This window comes from Cutaneotrichosporon oleaginosum (genome assembly GCF_008065305.1).
Source record: "Cutaneotrichosporon oleaginosum strain ATCC 20508 chromosome Unknown ATCC20508_contig01, whole genome shotgun sequence".
Lineage (NCBI taxonomy): Eukaryota > Fungi > Basidiomycota > Tremellomycetes > Trichosporonales > Trichosporonaceae > Cutaneotrichosporon > Cutaneotrichosporon oleaginosum.
The window spans coordinates 495,644-514,887 of NW_027072170.1; the positions used below are offsets into that span (position 1 = coordinate 495,644).

At 62.2% G+C, this 19,244-nt stretch overlaps 7 protein-coding genes across 7 annotated transcripts; 5 read left to right on the forward strand and 2 right to left on the reverse strand.

The window, feature by feature from the left end:
• Positions 1-250: 250 nt before the first annotated feature.
• On the reverse strand, positions 251-1,943 carry COLE_00210 (uncharacterized protein; the record flags this gene model as incomplete). The annotated part of the gene is made up of 4 exons (XM_018420094.2): positions 251-755; positions 894-997; positions 1,035-1,669; positions 1,748-1,943. 4 exons carry the CDS (start codon positions 1,941-1,943, stop codon positions 251-253), a joined length of 1,440 nt encoding a protein of 479 aa, XP_018277756.2.
• Positions 1,944-3,192: 1,249 nt separating this feature from the next.
• On the forward strand, positions 3,193-5,231 carry COLE_00211 (uncharacterized protein; the record flags this gene model as incomplete). Its single annotated transcript, XM_018426768.2, has 4 exons — positions 3,193-3,563; positions 3,600-4,134; positions 4,173-4,501; positions 4,586-5,231. 4 exons carry the CDS (start codon positions 3,193-3,195, stop codon positions 5,229-5,231), a joined length of 1,881 nt encoding a protein of 626 aa, XP_018277757.2.
• A 2,078-nt stretch (positions 5,232-7,309) lies between these two features.
• COLE_00212 (uncharacterized protein) lies at positions 7,310-7,750 on the forward strand (the record flags this gene model as incomplete). Its single annotated transcript, XM_018419413.2, has 1 exon — positions 7,310-7,750. One exon carries the CDS (start codon positions 7,310-7,312, stop codon positions 7,748-7,750), a length of 441 nt encoding a protein of 146 aa, XP_018277759.1.
• A 975-nt stretch (positions 7,751-8,725) lies between these two features.
• Positions 8,726-9,363, forward strand: COLE_00213 (uncharacterized protein; the record flags this gene model as incomplete). The annotated part of the gene is made up of 2 exons (XM_018426036.2): positions 8,726-8,945; positions 8,984-9,363. 2 exons carry the CDS (start codon positions 8,726-8,728, stop codon positions 9,361-9,363), a joined length of 600 nt encoding a protein of 199 aa, XP_018277760.1.
• An 890-nt stretch (positions 9,364-10,253) lies between these two features.
• Positions 10,254-12,517, reverse strand: COLE_00214 (uncharacterized protein; the record flags this gene model as incomplete). Its single annotated transcript, XM_065626065.1, has 3 exons — positions 10,254-11,177; positions 11,217-11,604; positions 11,778-12,517. The coding sequence occupies 3 exons, from the start codon at positions 12,515-12,517 to the stop codon at positions 10,254-10,256; spliced, it is 2,052 nt and encodes a 683-aa protein (XP_065482559.1).
• A 1,267-nt stretch (positions 12,518-13,784) lies between these two features.
• COLE_00215 (uncharacterized protein) lies at positions 13,785-14,855 on the forward strand (the record flags this gene model as incomplete). Its single annotated transcript, XM_018419415.2, has 1 exon — positions 13,785-14,855. The coding sequence occupies one exon, from the start codon at positions 13,785-13,787 to the stop codon at positions 14,853-14,855; it is 1,071 nt and encodes a 356-aa protein (XP_018277762.1).
• Positions 14,856-16,637: 1,782 nt separating this feature from the next.
• Positions 16,638-18,215, forward strand: COLE_00216 (uncharacterized protein; the record flags this gene model as incomplete). Its single annotated transcript, XM_018419414.2, has 1 exon — positions 16,638-18,215. The coding sequence occupies one exon, from the start codon at positions 16,638-16,640 to the stop codon at positions 18,213-18,215; it is 1,578 nt and encodes a 525-aa protein (XP_018277764.1).
• Between the last annotated feature and the right edge of the window lie 1,029 nt (positions 18,216-19,244).

Consider the following 19,244-nt stretch of genomic DNA (forward strand, 5'->3'; position numbering starts at 1 on the left):
TCACGGAGAAGTCGTCGGCGGGGTGCCGGGGTGGCGGGGTGCCGTTTTAGGATGTGGGGGGGAGTGAGCTCGCTGCCGAGGATCTCGTGCTCGCTGGGTGCAAAGTTGGACTTCGGGCAGACAAATGTCCAAGTGGACCTGAGTGGAGGTGCCTGGCGGAGCGCGGAAAATCGGCGTTTCCCGGCGAGTGGCACCGCGAGACGGTCTGGGCATTCCATGCATGCATACAATCTCTAGCAACAGCGTACGCTTACATGACCACACGCCACAGCGGTGCAAACAGCGCAACTTGGAAGTCTAGCGGGTGCCAGACGCGCCATACGCCCAGGCGCGCCATGCCCTCGACGAACCAGCCGGCTGTCCAGCCCAACCAGACCCAGACGTACGCGAAGCCGAGCGTGCGCTCCGCGAGCGTGAGGAGCGCGCCTTCGCCGTGCCGTGGAATGCCGCGAGCGCGCTTAATCGCGCGGTAGCGCGGTACGAGGAGGGCCTCTGCGGCAATGGCGATGGGCTGGACGATGAAGAATGGCGCGAGGCTGATCACGTGTCGTGGGTCGATGGATTCGCCGCGCCCGAGCGCGTCGAGAAGGAGCACGAGGGACGAGATGTCGTGGAACACGCCCGAGAATGTGAAGACCAGCACTGACTTGACGAGGTTGGCCCATAGGCCTGCGCGGCGCGGCGCGCGGGGCGGCGGTGAGGCAGGCGGCGTGGGCGGCGCCAGGGGAGCAAGTTGGGCGGCGGGAACCGACACCCTCTGCAGATCGAAGTCTGTGGGTGTCGACGAGCCGGACGCAGGCGGCGTGGGAACGTCAAGAGCCTGCCGGAGAGGAGCGGGCCGGTGGCGTCTTGGCGGAGCCGGCGTCGCTGCCGAGCTCGGCCGAGCACCCGACCAGGTCTTCAGCTGCTTCCCGCTCGGCGGCAGGCGGAGGATGCCCTCGCCGAGACCTACCCACGCCCAGATTTGGTACATCCTGCGGAAGTACTGGTTCCACGCCTGGTGTCAGCGCATGCATCCCTGGGGCGAGACGCACCTGGGCCCAGACGTAGTTGAGGCCGGGGTTGCGCCAGATGTCCTGCAGCGAGCCGAACATTGCTGGCCATCCCCACGGCTCCCACAACTCGCCTTTGAGCCCGCACAGCCCGCCGATGGAGACGAGCATCAACCCAAGCTGGAGATGTGCAAACTCGAGTGACGCGAGAATTCGCGCGACGGTCGCGAGGCTGACGACAGCACGCTGGCGCGTGTCCAGCTCGGCGTATGTGAGCGTGTGAGAGATGAAGAACTGGGGCATGCCGACGTGCATGAAGCTGCCGGCCAAGCCGTCCACCGCATACACCGCAAGCAAGTATAGCGCGCGGTAGCGTAGATGCTGGGCACGGGGTGTATCATACGCGGAAGGATACCGCATCTGTGACTCTGTGAGCGGCGGAGCGTAGTTCCACCCGATGCCGCGCCACGACCACCACAGGCTCGTCGCCCAGTCGAGCTTGGCCCACGTCCACGGCGCCGGGACCGGCTCGGGCTCGAGCTTGGGGTGCCGCGCGTGCTTTATCAGCTTGCCGCGCTTTCCGTTGGGAGGTGTCGGCGGGGCCGGACGCAGCCGGTACACCTCGAACTCGGGGGTGAAGACGACGAGGTGCTCTAGTGCGCGGAATGCAAAGCAGCCTTGTGTTAGTCAGAGGCATGTGAAGGCGCTCCGTCGCTTCTTTCGGGTATGCCCGCCCCATGCCAAGGACGACTCACAGAATAGCAGCTGTACGCCCCATCGATCTTGTGACTTGGGAGAGAGCGGGACGTAGCCCAGCCAGACCCAAGTGGCCGCGATGAAGGGGGCGAGGGCGGCGCGGACGAGGCGCCATGCACGCGTGGGGGGCGGGAGGAGGGCGAGGATGTGGACGACAATAAGAGAGACGCCGAGGGTGTAGTCGAGGGCGGTCATTTTGCGTGGTGTGGGGAGGGCGTTGCGTAGCGCTGCGAGGTCGTCGAGGAGCCGCGCGGCGGTCGCGTCACTGATGCACGGCATGGCGTTGAGGCGGATGGAGAGATAGAGCGGAAGAGTGGTGGATGTGGCGTTCCAAGTCACTGTCGTAGCGGTATCTGTGCGCTCAGCGGCGTGAGCGGCATGCGAGCGACAGGTGTACAGACTTGCAGCTTGCAGATGGTAGTTCGGGAGGCGGTAGGTTGGCGGTGGGCGGCCCGTGCGTGGTAAAGCGGTTGCGAGGATAGGAGCGAGATGATAGTGAGATAGGACGACAATGAGAACAGCGTCGGTCGCTTTGTCAGCAGTAAAGATGTCGAGGTGAGTGTGATGTCGATGGAGAGAGATGAAGAGAGAGAGGGTGGCATGGACGATGGAGGCGTATTCCTCCATTCCCCAGCGATCCCCAGACAAACACGGCCGTCCACTTGCCTCGTACACCTTGGACATCAGTAGATCAGAGTGATCAGTGCTTAGTGCATGCAACCTGTGGATTGTTAGCTGCTCGCCATTTACCAAACAGGCTGCTCATGGCTCATGCTCACGTACTCATCCACCCACCATGGCTCTTGTTGAAGAGCATGGAGCAGTCATCAGAGCGCGATCTACAGTAGTAATATCTTATCCTGGTGGGCATGGGAGTATTTCCGCACATCCGCAGCGCGACCCGCACCTCCCCCACCCTTTACCCGGCCATGCCGCCCTCCTGCCATGACAGACTGTCTCAGACCAATGTCGGGACGTCGGCGGAGACACCGAGGCAGCAACCGAAGCAACCCGCGCTGACCGGAGATGGGATGCGAGCGATGAGAGAGCATGACATGACACCGGCCTCGGTCGCAAGGCGGTCGCAAGATCCAGACTTTTTGAGAGGAATTCCAACGGCCGAGATACCGCGCGCGACGCGGCTCTTCACCCTGGATAATGCAAACACGTGCTTCCGGCTACATCCCGCGACTTCCCGCCCACCAACTCATTCAACTCACTCGATTCGAGCACATGACTCACCCACTGCTTTCATTCAATGCATCCTCTTCATCATCATCATTCTCCTCTTCTTCTTCATCACTCGCATCTCTCCTTTACTCACTCTCACAGCTCTCTCCCCCTTTCATCAATCTCCTTCATCACAGACCGTGGCCAAATCTCACCTACTTGGTCCAGTCCACCGAGTTTAAGATTTCAGGCCACATTCCACCTCCCCTCAGCAATGTTTGGCTTTCTCCGCAACCAGAGCCGCGGCGGCTCGCGCACTACCTCCCCCTCACGCCGCGGTCCCCGCATCTACATCAATGTCCCCAGCTACGGAGGTGTCTTCATGACCCGCCCTGCACCTGATCAGGACCACGGGCAGGTTTCCACCCCCGCCGACATTGACCATCGCGGACGCGAGCTGCACGGTGAGGTTGAAATCGACCTTCCTCGCGGAACTGGCAGGAGGCGATGCCGCGCCGTACGCGTCACCCTCCGCAACGTTAGCAGGCTGTACATGGGCCAGGAGCGGGGGTGGGAGGAGGACGTGCTGTTCGAGCGTGCACTCGAAGTCAAGGGCGCTATCATCTTGGAAGAGGGCGTGACTCGGTCAGTCGACAGTCACGACCGGCCGCTAACCCCCAGGTTCAACTTTACGATCGTCGTACCTTGGTCGCTCGCGCCGTACGATGTTCACCCCACGGGGCAGATCAACACGACTATCCACGCCGAGATAGAAGGGCTTGGGGGCAAGAGCGCGCGCAAGTCGCCCTCACCTGGCGCGTCACTCGTTAGCACTCCTTCCGGGACGCCGCGGCGCGGGCGCTCGCCAGTGCGTCAGCGCTCGGCGCCACTGCCAGAAAACGGTGCGCAATCCAGTGGGAGCGGGACTCCGCTAGAAGGCGCCGGGACCAGCACCGGCTCCGGCGACGGCATCAGCGCGCCCAGCACAGACGAGATTCTTTCTCAGATGCTCGTGTCGTGGAGCGACCCTGTGAGCACGACTCCATCCAAAGAAGAGTCGGAGGTCAAGTGGCTTACGGGTACGGTCAAGACGAGCCGCTCCATCACGCTGCTGTACAACCCGGACCCCAACAATGGGGTGTCAACCCTCGACGAGCGGCGTCGTGGCGATGTGGAGGGACTCGGCGCGTTCGACGTGCGATACCTGTCCCAAGTGGTAAACAGAAGCACGTGTCGGAAATAACTAACCCTTAGTGGACCGTTTGCGCACTCATGAACATCATGCTCAATTTCGCCAAACCCGATCCGAAAACGACCATCTACTATGCGCGCGTGTCCTTGGTGCAGCGCATGGAAATGAAATCACCTCGCGACGACCCCGTCACCACCAAGCCCCGCATTTCGCTGACGACCTTCCCGCTATGGGAGAAGGGCATCCGCCCACCACCCCAGCGCCCAACTCCAGGTACGCCTGCGATCTGGCGCGGCACCGAGGCGAGTGGCAAGGACGAGGGCGGATTCACTCTCGTAGGGAGCGCGCGTTTGCCGACGGACGAGACCGGACGGCCATCGACTCTTCCTCTGTGAGTGACCTCGCTTGTTGCCAGAAAGTAGAAGCAGCCAAACTTCACCCCAGCCCCACAGTCCGCACAGGAAGCTTACAGCAGCGTCCAAACCCCGATGGTGACATCACACTCGCTCATTCTCGAGGTCTTTTACTCGGTGTTCGGCGAGGACGTGAGCGGCAATCCGCTGCCTACCCCAGGACAAGGGCACTTGCGCATGCTCAAGGTTGACAAACCTGTGACGATCCCCAGTTGCGCCTTCATCCCCGACGTTGTGGACCTGCCGTCCTACGAATCGCACAGCTTCAGCTCGGAGGCATGCAAGATTTGCAGCACTCCCGCTGCCGAGCAGCTGTGCCGCACATGCATGAGCTCTGTTCCCCACGTGCGCCACGACCACGCACCGAAGCTCGTCGGCAACGAGAACGGAATTTGCCCCGACTGCGAATACCGATTCGTGACGGACGACGTCAAGAACAAGTGGGCCGACTGCGCATGCGGCCTGAGCCTGCAGGAACTAGAGGCGCGTATGCGCGCCATAAACCTCGAGGATGTGGGTGATGAGCCTGTGACCCCGACAGCGCACAAGGAGGAGGAGCGGCGAGGCCGACGCGGCTTGAGCGGCGACAGCTGGCCGAACACGCCCGGGGTGAGTACTTCTGCGGAACCGCGGAGGGCCAACTCGGGCACACCGCCGGGGGAAGCACCTGGAGGTCATCCGACCGACACACCCCCGGCGTACGAATAGAGGGCGCGCGCACGCGCGGCCTGAATAGACGAACCGACTAGACCAGCATATTCCATCACCATGTATGTAGCATTGGCTCTCAGCTAACTCTCGCCAATGGTCTCAGGCACAGGCCGACACAGGTAGCTACATACTGATCATCTGACGCGACTGATCTCGCACACAGCTCCACTGATGCGACGTCCTGCGCCCTTCTTTCCGATGATGAGGCTGATGCGTTTCCGCGAGGACAAAGCTGGGTGCGTTCTGAAGCTCTCGCCACTAGCTGCACCGATCCCTCATGTACATTAGCGATGAATGGGGTCTGTTATCCGTAACCCAGACACCCATTACACTCTCACGACACCATCCCTCTACTACACGCGACCATGACAGACGAATCCCCGCCATTCACCGATGTGCGATTGTGCGAGGATACGCTGACGCAGGACTGGGACGACTGCACACCGAGCGGGCAGGGCACCGCAGAGGAGGGCGGAGGCGAGGAAGAGCGGCGTGGCCGCTCGCCGACGGTCAAGGGCTGAGTACAGGCATCGGGTGTAGGTGCCGGAGAAGAAGAGTGGCCATGTACAGTAACTTCCTACGACAGCGACTGGGCGGCGTAAGACGCTGGGGGGGGAATACTGACTTGTTGCTAACGCATCACCGCCTCACCCCCGCTGACCCCATTCGTGACGAGGAGGAGCGCAGAATGAGGGTCATCTACGCCTGTTCGCCAGCCCACAGCCGCACCACAGCAGCCCCTCGACGACCACAAAGAGCGAGGAGTGCGAGGTGAGAGGTGAGGGGCGAATAACGCCTCAGCATCTGCATCCGGTCTTCCGAGCCACTTCCATTCTGAGCCACTTCGCACCGCCGAACGCCGGGTACCTAAAGGAGCATGGCTCGGACCACTATCTCGGCGCCACGACGCACAGACGCCGCCTCCTGCAGGCCAAATAAGGTCATCCGCGGCATCATGCATGCAACATGCAACATCCCGGCGACCCGGATCCCGGCCGGGAACCTTTCGCACGCTCGCCACGGTGCGAGCGTCCATGACTGCCCGACTTCATGCACCATCCGCACGCACACCACACCACTAACGCCTCACACCACACTCACGCTCACACGGCACACACTCCAGTCCCACGCTCACGCTCGCATCCGCCGCCATGTAGCCAACACTGCTCATAAGCATTTCGCGCCTCACGCATCTCCTCACCCTCCTCGCATCGCAATGCCGCCTAGCATCCCCTTCCCGCCCGTGCGTCCTCCCCGATCAGCTAACCCCAGCTGCCCGACGAGCTCGACGACGCCGTGTACGAAGCGTACCTCGCCTTCGTCGCCTCCAATCTGCGCGGCTGGCGGCCGCGCCCCGAATCCCCGCCGACGCCGGGCCTCACCACCGCGCCGTCGACGCCGGACCGCACGCCTCTCACGCCGCTCACGCCCGACCGCTACAGCGCCAACTACGCCTCGCCTTCGAATCCCCGCTCTCGGCCCCCGCCCTCCCCCTCCCCGCCCGTGCGCGTACCGCCGCGCTCCTCGAGCCTCCCGCTCGTCCGCGCCAGCCCGAACGCGCTGAAACGCATCTCCGCGCCCATGCCCCTGCGCCCCAAAGACATGAGTGCGCGTCACTCGCCGAGCGTGCCTCGCTACGAACAATCACATGCACCAATACCCCGCTCGCCGGCGTACGCTGTGGGCCTATCGAGCGCAGGGATGGGCGGACCGAGCGCGAAGACCTACCCCGTCCCGCAGAGGAATCCCGTGCCCACCGTCTTCGACGACGTGCTTGCCCCGTGCGCCGGGCTGCCGTGCATCAAGGAGGTGCGGGAGCGGCCGGTCGAGCGCGTGTGGTGGTAGATTTCGTGGGATGTAGCGGACTGGACTTGAAATGAAGTTTCAAGAGTTGCTCGACTAGAAATCAAGTTCCAAGAGGCTCGAAGGAGTGGCAGCGCGAGGGACTGGTAGGCCAGGCGCCCATGTATTTGAGACTGCGCCGCCTCGCGTCTATGGGGCGCAACATCCAATCGTACAGCCTACCCCTTCATGTACCTTGCACCTCGCCATAAACTGATGTATCAACTGGTTGTATGCTGGCGTATATACTGCAGAGTGATGAGTGGGCCACAAGCACACCACCATGTCTGACACGAGTCTTTCTCCAGCTGACACAACTTCGTATGGCAGCGAGGACAGCGAGGACAGCGAGAACAGCGAGAACAGCGACGACAGCAACGACAGCGACGACGAGGACATCGACAGCGAGTGCATGTGGCCCGAGGAGGAGTGGGAGGAGAGCCAGTGGGTCTCGGCCAGGGAGGAGGGGGAGTCGAGCGATGAGGAGTGGGAGGATGCGGGGGAGGGGGATGAGGAAGAGGCGGAGGGCACCTCGAGCGGAAGCAGCGAGAGCAGTGATAGCACTGCGGGGGAGGAGTGGGATCGAACGGACGATTCGAGTGATGAGGGGAGCTATGGGGTTGTCAGAGACGAAGAGAGTGAGGAGGAGGAGAGCGACGATGAGTCGTGACTGATTTGTAAAGCATGCTTGCAATGTACAATACGCCTGCACACGTGAGGTACGCCTGGGTTCTCCTCGAGTCGCGGATGCGCCCCGTTTTCGTGTCCCGGATTGCTGGGCGTTGTACTTATGTCAGTGCAGCCCTGTCGCGGAAACGTAACTGAGGAGCGGTACATCGCAATTTCCTGCCACCCCTATCCCTAGACCTCCCGTCTCTAGCTTGGCGGCGGCGGCATCCTCGGCCTCGGCCGCATCACCGGCCTTGTGGGGTGATCAGCGGCGCTATGAAACGACTGTGACTGCAGCGGGGACGAGCGCAAGTGCATCCGACATTGACGGGATGCGCTTCGCTTGGCGATTTGGCGATGGCAGAAAGTGTTGAGGCTCACACTCGCACTTGGACGTCATGTGCCACATTTAGCCCGAGTGCTGCGGCCTGCGGATTATTAGGCGTCTCCCGGTTGTGAAGCCTCGTCGCCGACATTACCTTTGTGAACGTATCCGAGTGCCTTCGCGTCTGCCCGACATCGCGACGGGCGCGCCTCCGTTCCTTCTGTTGCTGACGACGGACAACGAAGCCAGCCTACATTGCGAAGCTGGTGGTTCAGATGGTATGCCACGTGCAAGCGTAACGAGCCTGCAGGCGTACGACGCATGCCGTGGCCAGCGACGGGATTGAGCTGTGGGATGAGCGAGTTCATTGACTCAGGGGCGCTCCAGTACACCAGTACTCCAGGCTCCAGCCTTTAGAGAGTCGCCTCGAGGTTAGCGTCACCCGCGAGCGCCAAGGCGGCGAGGATTCCAGTCATGGGGAGAGAGACAAGAGGAGGGGCCGAGGGAGTCTTACGGCATACTGAGACCCGGTGCCTGCCATGGGCATTGGAAGGTTGTGTCGCGTGTCAGCCATCAACTCATTTCAAAACTAACCTCGTATTCATTCACATTCATGCCCATTCAGCTAATTCACTCGGACAGTGAGACGGACCCCATGCATGCAATGTTCAGCAGCCATTCAATGTTGGCCGCTGCCCGGATACAGAAGCTCTCGAGGCTGATATGCGGAACGCCATCTTGCGCGCTGAGCATCTCGTGCACGAGCGTCGTCCCTCGCTCCCGTCCGGCCCCTCTTTACCCCAGATATCCCACCACTTTCCATCCCTCATTCTCCAACTACTCTTTCCAATCACCCACTTCTCCTCTTCTCAACTGTGAGTTTGTCCGTCTTCGTCCTCACTCACGCTCTCAGCGGCGGCCGCAGCCTCGGCCTCATGCGCGTCCTCGCTCTCCTCTGGGCCGCCGCGGCCCTGGCTCTCCCGCTATCGCCTGCTGGAGAGCACCCCGCGCAGCTCGTGTTGCACGGCAAGCCCGTCCACCGGGTCGAACCCCCTGTGCTCGAGCACATCCCGACCTCCTTCTCGCAGGTCCCCTCCCCTCCCCTCCCTTCTCCGCACGTTCAGCCCCCGGCCCCACCGCCGAACCACCCACACCGCCTGCCGCCCGAACAGCGGCTGCCGACCAAGCAGCGTCTTCCGCCCGAGTATGACCAGCCCGACCGTGACCGTTCAGTGTCCGACGCAGGCGACACCGACAACAGGACAGAGTCGGACGCCAACGAAACCGACGTGAGTCTCTGCATCACGCTCGCGGGCCTCGCGGCGTTGGCTGGCGACGCCCCCGAGCAGGGCGAGGTGCGCCTCTGCATGGGCGCAGACACGAGCCCGGCACGCTGGGCGTACACGAGGCTTGCCAAGTGGGCGGCGCGGCACCCGGCCTGGACTCACCCCATGGACCTCGCTCGAGCTTGGACCGCCATCGTACGGCAAGCCCTCGTCGACACAGCATAGCGCTTCGAAGACGCATCGATATTGTGCAGGCCGCCGACCCCCTGTCGATAGATCTGGTCGCGCACTGGAACGCATAGAATGTCCTCCCGCCACGGTCACACTTGTGCCCGCCGATCTGTCCCATCCGCCCCGGCGATCCCCGAAACCTCTCTCCTTTGCAGCCTTGATCTGCGGGATCGCCTTCGTCTGATCCCCACCCAACACATCCGCAGACGCTTGTAAAATGCGCAGAGTAGCGCCGTCACATTATAGAACGCTTGACTGTAAGCTGTATGACCTTGTTATGTAGTGAGTGAGATGCAAATGGTCGAAATGTTCCAAACTTTTCACCCGAAGGCAGCGGGCTTGAGCGTCATCCCTTCGCCACAAGCTCGGACTTGCGTACTCATACCAGGGATAAAGAGACCCGGGTCCGGCTTGGCAGTAAGCAAGCAGTCACGCGGCTCACCCGCTTCTTCACCTGCCTTCTGTGCTCCTCAGTCGCAGTCCGCAACATCACACTCCCCGCCGGTGGTACCAGAAACCAATGCAAGATTCATTCCCAAGCTATTAGCGAGGATCGCTTTTCTGTCCGTGACTGCGTCCGTGACTACTACAATTACACCTGCCGGCCCCGACTATGTGGCCGGCACTACACCCTACACCCTAGCCTCGCAGCATCGTGGGCGGCGCTTAAAGCTTGGCTTCGCGGCGCTTGATGAGCGTGGGCGAGGTCGGGTAGGGGTCAAAGGTGAGGTTGTTGACCGGGTTGGACCATGCGCGCGCGAAGAGGTCCTCGTACACGGCACCGTCCTTGCGGCCGAGCGCCGAGTTGAGGAGGTAGTCGCTGAAGGACCAGGCGTCGACGAGGCTGACGGCGTTGGGGCGGACGGCGTCGAGCAGCGCGCTGATGCCCTTGGTGCGGGTGAGGGAAATCTGGGTGGTGGTGACGGCACCGGCGGTGAAGAACTCGGCGCCGTGCGCCTCGAGCGTGGTGAGCGCGAAGAGGCGGTAGAGGTCGACGAGGGCCTGCGCGGTCGGCTCGCCGACCTTGGCCGCGACCGCCGCGCGGTCCTTGACCACCGCGTCGTGGAAGTTGCGCACGACGAGGTACTGGGAGTGGGCGGTGGACAGGCGCCAGAAGTGGACGAGGAGCGAGTTCCACGACTGCTTCTCCTTGTCGCGCAGGCGGAGCGCCTCAAAGGTGAGGTAGGCGGTGCGCCAGGCGAAGGCCGAGACGAGGTCGCCGTCGTTGTTGAGCACGTCGAACGCAGCGCCAGTGTCCTTGCGCGCGAGGTAGTGCTTCAGGATGCGCGAGGTCTCGTTGTCCGGCGCAGTGCCGTTGATGACGGCACGCGCCGTCTTGAGCATGTAGCGCGCGACCTGCTGCGTGAGCATGTAGTTGTCGCCCTCCCACGTCGCGGTCGGGAGGTAGTCCGAGTACCACGAGCCGATGCCCGAGTAGGACGAGTAGCCGTGGCCACCACAGGCACGACGGCACATCTCGAGGCCGTCGACGGCAATAGTCGAGCCAAGCGCCTTGAGGCCACACGAGGTCGAGTGGAGGTCGGCGAGGAGGTCGGCTCCGGGGTTGAGCTCCTCGGGACCGGCCGAGCGCTTGGTGGGCCCGTTGGCGAGGTTCTTCTTCATCTGCTCCTGGTTGGCGTTGTACAGCTCCATCATGCCGCGGCCGGTGAAGTGGAGGGCGTACGAGGCAGCGAGGAGGGGGAGGAGACGGGCCTGCACCATCTTGTAGTTGAGGACAGGGGTCTCGCCGCCAACACCAGCCTCCTCGGCGTCACGGTCCTGGAACTGGCGACGGACGGCGGCGTAGCGAGTCGCGATGGCGACACCGCGAGCGAGCGACGAGCCCGAGTCGAGCACAATGTTCGAGCGCACCCAGGTGAGCGTGCCGTAGATGAGCGAGGGCGAGCCGACGCGGCGGTACTCGGACGTCTCGGGGTCGACGTAGTTGAAGCGGGCAAGCATGTTGACGTGGGGGATCTTGACGTGGTTGAAGAGGAGGAAACCGTTGTCCATCGAGCTGGCTGTCAGCGACTGTGTGCATCCGATGCGATCTGCACGCAGATCAGTGTGGCACTGCCAAACCCTCGCCGATCCGTCACGTGGGCACATGCCCACCTCGGTCGACATTTATGGGGCACAGTCAGGTGACGGGTGACTCCCCGACAGCCAACTCAGTCACTGGACACTCACTTGTAACCAAACTTGGGTCCGATGTCACCGACGTAGATGTTCTCAAGGGGCTCGTGGGTCTTGAGGTCACGGATGTGGACGACGAAGGGGTGCGGGCCGTGGTTCTTGCCGTTGACAAAGAGCTGGGCCATGACGATGGCGTGGTTGGCGACCTTGCCAAGCGAGCCGATCCACCACTTGGAGGCAGTGAGGTGGGGCGAGTGGATGACGAACGTCTTGTCCTTGGGGTCCCAGGTGGCGGTGGTCTCGAGACCGCGGACGTTGGAGCCGTGGCCAAGCTCGGTCTGGGCGTAGCAGCCAACGTACTCGGCGCGCTCAGCCTTCTCGAGGAAGAGCTTGTGCTGCTCGGGGGTGCCCTGCTCGCGGAGGGTGACGAGCCACATCGAGTCGTGGAGGCCGTAGACGTTGGGCTCGCCCGAGATGTTGGCGGCAACCTTGTACTCCTCCTTGGACCAGTTGTGCTTGGCGTTGAGGCGCTTGAGCGTCTTGCCACGGGCGAGCGAGCGCTCGATGCGGTCGACACGGCCCATCGAGAGGAGCTCGTTCTTGTCGAAGATGGGCTCAGCCGAGATGATCTTCTCAATGCGCTGGTTCAACTCAAGCTGCTCCTTGGTGTGGAGGAGCTCGGCAAGGCGCTCAGAGTTGACCTGCGAGCCATTGCGCTCAGCCGAGAGGAGGTCGGGGCCGCGGGGCGACGACGGCACGAGCTTCTGGACCCAGGCGGGGGGAGGGGGCGCCATGATGAGATGTGTGGATGAAGGGAGAGGGAGGGGAATTGAAAGATCTCAGAGAGACGACACCCAAGCGAGGTTAAGTACGTTGCCGTCGCGCAGGTCTACACAAGTCGTTACTCGCTGCCCCCCCACTTGCAGCCCCAAGAGCGCGGCCGAAAAGGCCCAGCCCCGGCCGCGGATTCGAAATGTTAGCCGGGCCTACCGGCCCCAAACTACATTTCTTACCCGGTGGGTGGGCACTTTACTGCGGACATGGCCGGAATTTTGTTGACAACTGCAGACGCGCTTGCATGCATAGAGGGCGTGCTTTGCTGTAAAATATTGATCTGCGCAGAGTATGCATGTCGATCGTGCGCTGCTCTGTGTTACGGTGAATCACAAGTGCCACAAGATCAACGCCGAATTGCGGTCATGTGAGCATCAGGCTTATCTATCAAGTCCCTCCCAGAGCACACGAGCACACCGAGGCAGTCACCGAGTCATCGACGTACGACAGCTCCGCGCGCCGCACCCTAAGCACGCTCTCATAACGTGCGCTGGGCGGCGCGCTGGGGTGACGAGCGGATCTGGAAGTCGAAGAGCGCGCTGGATACCCGGCTACTAGCGGCCATCTGGCGGGGACCCTGGCACGCATTATCGGTTCTCGCCGGCCTCGCGTAATCTTGAGGAAATCTCGCCCTGTATGTATCGTCTGCCCGGAACCCGAGCTGCCGGGGACAATGGGGAGGGCCTAGGAAGGGCCGACTCTCACCGCAGCCAACGCCATAGCAATTATACTCGTACTGGCCCTTGCAGCATGATTACAGATGCAGAACAGCAGAACAATGAGCGCCATGCCATGCGGACAGGCTTCATACGCCTCTGTGAGCTCAGCGCGGCCGCAAGACGTCCGGAGACGTCGATCAGTGGGGACTCCACCTCCACCAAGCAGCCCACCCATACTCGGAGCTGGAAGCAGCCGAAGCGCCAAAACAACGGCCAGAATGAATGCTTGAAGCCCCGGTGCAGCAGGCGTTCACGTATAAGCGAGTGATCGTTAGCGGCGCGGGTTGAGTTGTTCCCCAACTATCGCCGTGATGGTCGAGGTCGTGCGGAGATCAGAGGGCCTTAACATTCCGTTGCCACCGTGGACGGCTCTAACGGGCGTTGCTGACGTCAAACTGCATGATCGCTCTCGATTCTGATCTCACTCCATCTCTCGTCCTGCCTCTTACTCTCCGTCAACGTCGGCCGACACACCCGTCCCATTCCAGTCCCCAAACACCATGCCATCATGACACCGGCCCGCAACACCTCCGCTCCGACAAAGTCCTCATCTCCGAGACGCCGAGATGCCGTCGGCTGTGCCGCAGCTCAGTTCCGCACGCTCACCCTCGCGAGCTCCCACAAGTCTCGCACTCCGACGCTGGACCATACGGCCTTTCCGCACCTCGTAGAGCGCATCGCGCACTTCGCCCCTCCGCCGACCCTCTTCGCCATCGCAAGCACGTCGCGAGCACTGCGCGCCCGCCTCCTCCCGAAGCTTTACGCTCACGTGTCGCTCCTCACCTCGCGCGGCGACACATACACTCTCCGCAGCGCCGCGGGCACCTCTCTGAAGGGTCATGTGCATTGCACAGCGAAGACCTGGGGCAAGGAGCCCGGCGTTGGTCGCGGGCCGCCGCCTCTCCCTGGATCGACGCGCGTGATCGACCTCCATCCGGGCCAGAGCCTCATCCACTTCCCGCCAGCCATCTTGACATTAGTTCAACCGGAGGTGATCCGCCTCCGCATCTCCCTCGCTGAGATGTACGACTCAGTCCGCCCAACGGGTCGCTTCATGCACCTCCACGACAGTGGTCCAGCGGACATTGCGCGGCGCCTAGTTGTCATGGTCGAGCGCGACGTGTGGCTGGACGACTGCATGTGGTTCTTCGACGCGCCTGTCCCCGTTGTTGTCGCTCACTTTTCGCGTGCTTGGTGCACCGGATACCGTCAGAACCCAGGCAGCGCCCTCCCCCGACTGCCACCGACGAAGACTCGTGAGATCATCCTCATCTTCGACTACCTCGACGGCGTGCAGATACCCACTCTCGTCCCCGCACTGGCCAGAATCGTTGCTGAGGCGTGCCGCCCGCATAGTGCCGAGACGAGCGTCACAATTGTCGGCGACACAGACGACGCGGAGTGGCTGAACCGGGTTGTGGGCGACATGCGCGCTCAGTTGGACCACTACGAAGACGATCGCGTCGAGTTCGACGGCACGTGTCCCCTGACACTCGTTTCGCGGGCTGAGTACGCCGCCAAGGTCGGCGGGACGCAGTGGGCGATCGAGACAGATCCAGCGTACCGCTATGTTGGGTAGCGTGTGTGTGAGTGAAGGAGCAGGGGACACCCATCATCACCAAGCTGCAGCGGAACCCATCGCTGCCATTCCGATCTTGAGTCGTTGTGGCACCTGCAGCGGGGGCTGTACGTATGTGCTCGTATGTACATGCCAAACTGATAGCAATTTGCAGGTGGTCCCCGGCTACGTACTGCAGCGACGCCGGCCGCCCGTGCCCGAGGTGTCGCCTGGATGAGCCCACCTCTGAGCGACGCAATGACCCGAACTGTCGCTGCTGGAGTTGCAGGGAGTTCACCAGAAGAGCGCACCGGGCTGAGATGGAGAGCGCGTTGGAAAGCTCGGCTACTGGGTCTGCGCAATGCAACGAACCTATCTGGCCCAATGTAAGTCTGGGACCCACCCCATGATGCCGTCGGAGCGCGCCCAGGGATGCTCTAATTATGACAATATGAAACGGAAGGGGCTGCGGAGGTCACGGAATGTCTCTGCCTCGTTATATCAGTCGGTAGATTAAATGACTCTTAATGCGGACTCTTTCAGTTCCGGTTGATCATTCGGTCGTGGGTTCGAGCCCCACACGAGGCTTTCCTTTTGTGCGCGATGCGGATCAGAGCACAAATGACGACCCGAGCGTCCCCCGCATCCTCACCTCCTGCTGTCAGCTCTGGTCTGTTCATGATCGCTCCATCGCTGCCGCCACGCACCTCGACGCTCCGCTTCGATTTGATACTCGTGTCGACCGGCGGACGCCGGCTACATCTTCATCCGGCGGCCCGACGTCATTCTCCTATGTCACTATGCTCGACGGCTCCGCCTACCCCCATATCCTCGATGCTGTGCTCGAGCAAGCCGACTTCTCGGGGCTGCTGGCGCTGCGCGCCGCCTCCCACGCCCTCCGAGACGCAGCGGACGCGCGCCTCGCCGCCCATGTCCGCCTGCACATTCCGTGCGGCGTACACGTCCACGCCCCCGCCCGCCTTGTAGACGTGAGGCTCGACACTCGTCTGTTACGTGAGCGCATGCGACGCCTCGAAGTCCGCTCCCTCGTCGCGCCGGGCGGCAAGCTCCCCGTCTTCATGCACTGGGCGGGCGCCATTGCCCCCGTGCGCGTGCGCGCCCCCACGCCTCCGGGCGACTCGGAGTCGACCGTCAGTCCGGAGAATAGGCAGGCGGCCACGGCGCGACGCGCCGCCCGCCGCGCGGCGAGGGCACGCTGTGCTGCCGCCCTGGCTAAGGCCGAGGTCGTGGACGTCACAGCGTTCCCGGCCGCTTGGATGGTGGAGGGCGCGGCGGACCTCGTCAAGGCTCTCAGGGCGCGCATGTACCGCTTCCATGGGCCGTGGTGTGCGTGGGGCCGCCCGCTCAACGCCGCGACCGCAGTGGTCTTTACGCCGCTCCTTATGGGCCGCGCGGGCGAGTGGGTCATCCCTTGCCCGTTTACTACGTACCGTGGTTCGCGCCTCGTCTTCAATCTCACGGGCTTCCGCGTGCTTGATCCCGGTGAAACCGTGTTCCCGCCGACCGCGGATACCCTCAACCTCGTCTCGGCGGCAGAGGTTGTCATCAACTTCACAGGCATTGCTGATAATACGCAAGAGACCCCGCCCGGCCACCTCGGCCTGATGTTCCCTACTGCCCGAATAATATTTCGCAATCCAACTGCACGGTTCACGCTCGTGGGCGCCGAGTCTGTCGACCCCGCTATATGGGGCGACTTATGCGCTGCGCAGCATCACGATCTGCCGCGGTGCGTTGTGCAGATTGTGAACCGCCTCAGGACCTGGTATCCAAATTTTTGGAATGCCGAGGCTATTGCGACTCTCCCAAAGCGCATTGCTATGTACACTCTCGACGAGTACACGACAGTGCTGGGCGAGGCGCGGTACATTTTGCATTCCCCGCCCACATAGTCTGATTCAATTGGGCGATGACAATTCCGGGCGGAAGCATCAATCTAGTCGGAGGACACACGTAATGGGATCATCTTCTCCGCTACTCCTACCGATGCCATCAGCAACACCACTCGACGCCGACACGTACCCCCACATCCTTGACGGGGTGCTTGCGCATTCAGACTACTCCGCCCTCCTTATCCTACGGCGCGTATCTTGGTCGACAAAAAGAAAAGCCGATGCAAGGCTCGCTCAGCATGTCATCCTGCGCATGCCTGGCTTCGGTCCCCCTGTCTCAACGGGCGAGCGCTACCTGCGCGAATACGATGCAGCGTTCTGTTGTGACCGCGTGAGAAGCTTGACAGTGCTCTCGTGCGCGCCTGGCACGCCGACGTCGGCATGTAACGCCAATCTCCTGCTCTCCGAACCAGGCAAGTCATTGGGTTCCCGGCCCCTAGTGTTGAGTCCTGGCACGGCTGGGGCGGCCTACATCGCTCGTTTTCCTCGCCCTGTGCTACCGCACGCGCCACGACTGCCTGGTATGATGCGCTGGCGTGACGTTGCAACACCCGAGCAAGAGATGCGCGCCGAGCGCGGCCTGCGGGTAGGGGTGGTCATGGACGTGTGCCTGCTGGACTCTCGTCGGCGAGCGCGCAAAGCAGCGCTGGAACGATGTCTTCGCGCAATCGAAGGCGTGCGCGTGGTTGAGGTGCCAGCGCTGGAAGCCGCGCATCTGGCGCGCGGTGCGGGATTCGGCTCCGTCGATCTACTAGGTGTCCTCAGGCCTGAAGTGGTACGATATTACTCGGCGTGGGGTCCGGGCCCATATAGCTACGACGGCTTTCCACATTCGCGACGGCGCGTGTTGTTTGCGCCCCTGCTGAAAGCGGAGGAGGGTAGAGGATGGTTTGTACCGACAGGTGACATCCCCGTGGTTCATCGCGAGACTCCCGCGTCATCGTCAAAGCACATCGTTGTTCACTTCACCGGCGCAGCGGCTATCCCTCCTGGTATCTCAATACCGCAGCATGTTGATCGCAGGACGATGGCGTCGGTCAAAATGGTGCTTGTCTTTTCCGATGTCGGAGGGGGCGATGCGGCAAAGCAGAGTGGCGAGATGACGGGACCCTGGCACAACTTAATGACCGGGGCCGCAGCGCCGAGCGGCGAGGAGGGGTTTGGAGATGACGAAATCGGGAGAGGTAACCCGTGGCTGACCGCTACAGCTGCCTTAGTAGCGTACCTCGTCCGAGGCGAGATTACGCTGGTGGATGCGCCCCAAGTCTTGGGCCGAAGGACGGAGATACTGGCGGCATTGGAGACGGCCGCTATGCAACTGCGACACGGCAGTGCGCCACCAGATCCCCTTAGGAACGGTGAAGACAGCGGATTCGCGAGCATCCGCTTGCTATCCAAAGACGAGTACCGTACGGAGGTTGGCGAGCGGATGTTTGCACTCGACATGGTTGGGCTGGCGAGGGCGTGATAGCTGGCGTCGCGGCGGCTGTGACTAGCTGCGACATGAGATTGTGGTGGTTTGCTTGCTCTTGGGAGAGGGAGACGGGCATGGCCTGGCAGCGGCTTGGTGTGAGGGAGGAGGTGGGGGGGGGGAGGGGACACGGGGGCGCGCGGGGCAGTGTGGCCAGGCTACGAGCTAACCGTGCTGGGCACGGCACGTGGACAAGATCGCATTCACGGCGCAGCTAATAAGCAGGTGAATGCTGACTGACGACACGACTGATGTTGTAACGGACAGATGGAGACCGATGGAGACGGCCCGTAGAGACGATACTCGAAGACCAACACACGGAGACGATGCACGTGGGACCAAGGCGAGACGACGCACGGAGACGACGTACGCACGCCAGCCGATGGACGAAGACAGATGGACGCCTGGAGACAGACTGTCGCCCGGACACTGGCACCAAACACGGAGACTCGCTCACGGAGACTCAAGCGCAGAGACTCACGCACGGAGATGTATGGAGACTGAGCCACTGGTGCTAACCAGCCTTCACGGACGACTCACTTGTCGCGACCAGGCTTGAGGGATGTTGATGTTGTTGGCTAAAGGGGGAAGAGGGAAAAGGAAGGAAGGGAGATGGTGGAGAAATGATGGGGGAAGGGGGAAGAGGAGGTGGAGCGAAAGACTGGTCTACATTCCACTCCGCTAAGTTGGGGGGGTGCATGAGTCGGGTGTCTACGCGCCGACATGCTGTCTGGTCGATGAGATGTTGACTCACGCTGGCGATTTTCAAGCTGTGCAGTCCGGGGGGATTAGAGCGAAAGAGACGAGAAAGATGGGGGATGAGGAGGGTGATGAGGGAAATCAGAGGATGGGGGGAACCGAGACGGCCGAGCATGAAGGCTGACAGCAAGATGCCGAGGCCGAACTGTGGACACCACGAGACTAGCACGCTAGCAAATCCGGCGTTGGAATCAATGCGGACTCCGCTGGTTCGAATGGTTGGTTGTGGGACACCCCCATTCAATTGAATTGCTCACGGAGGTCCAA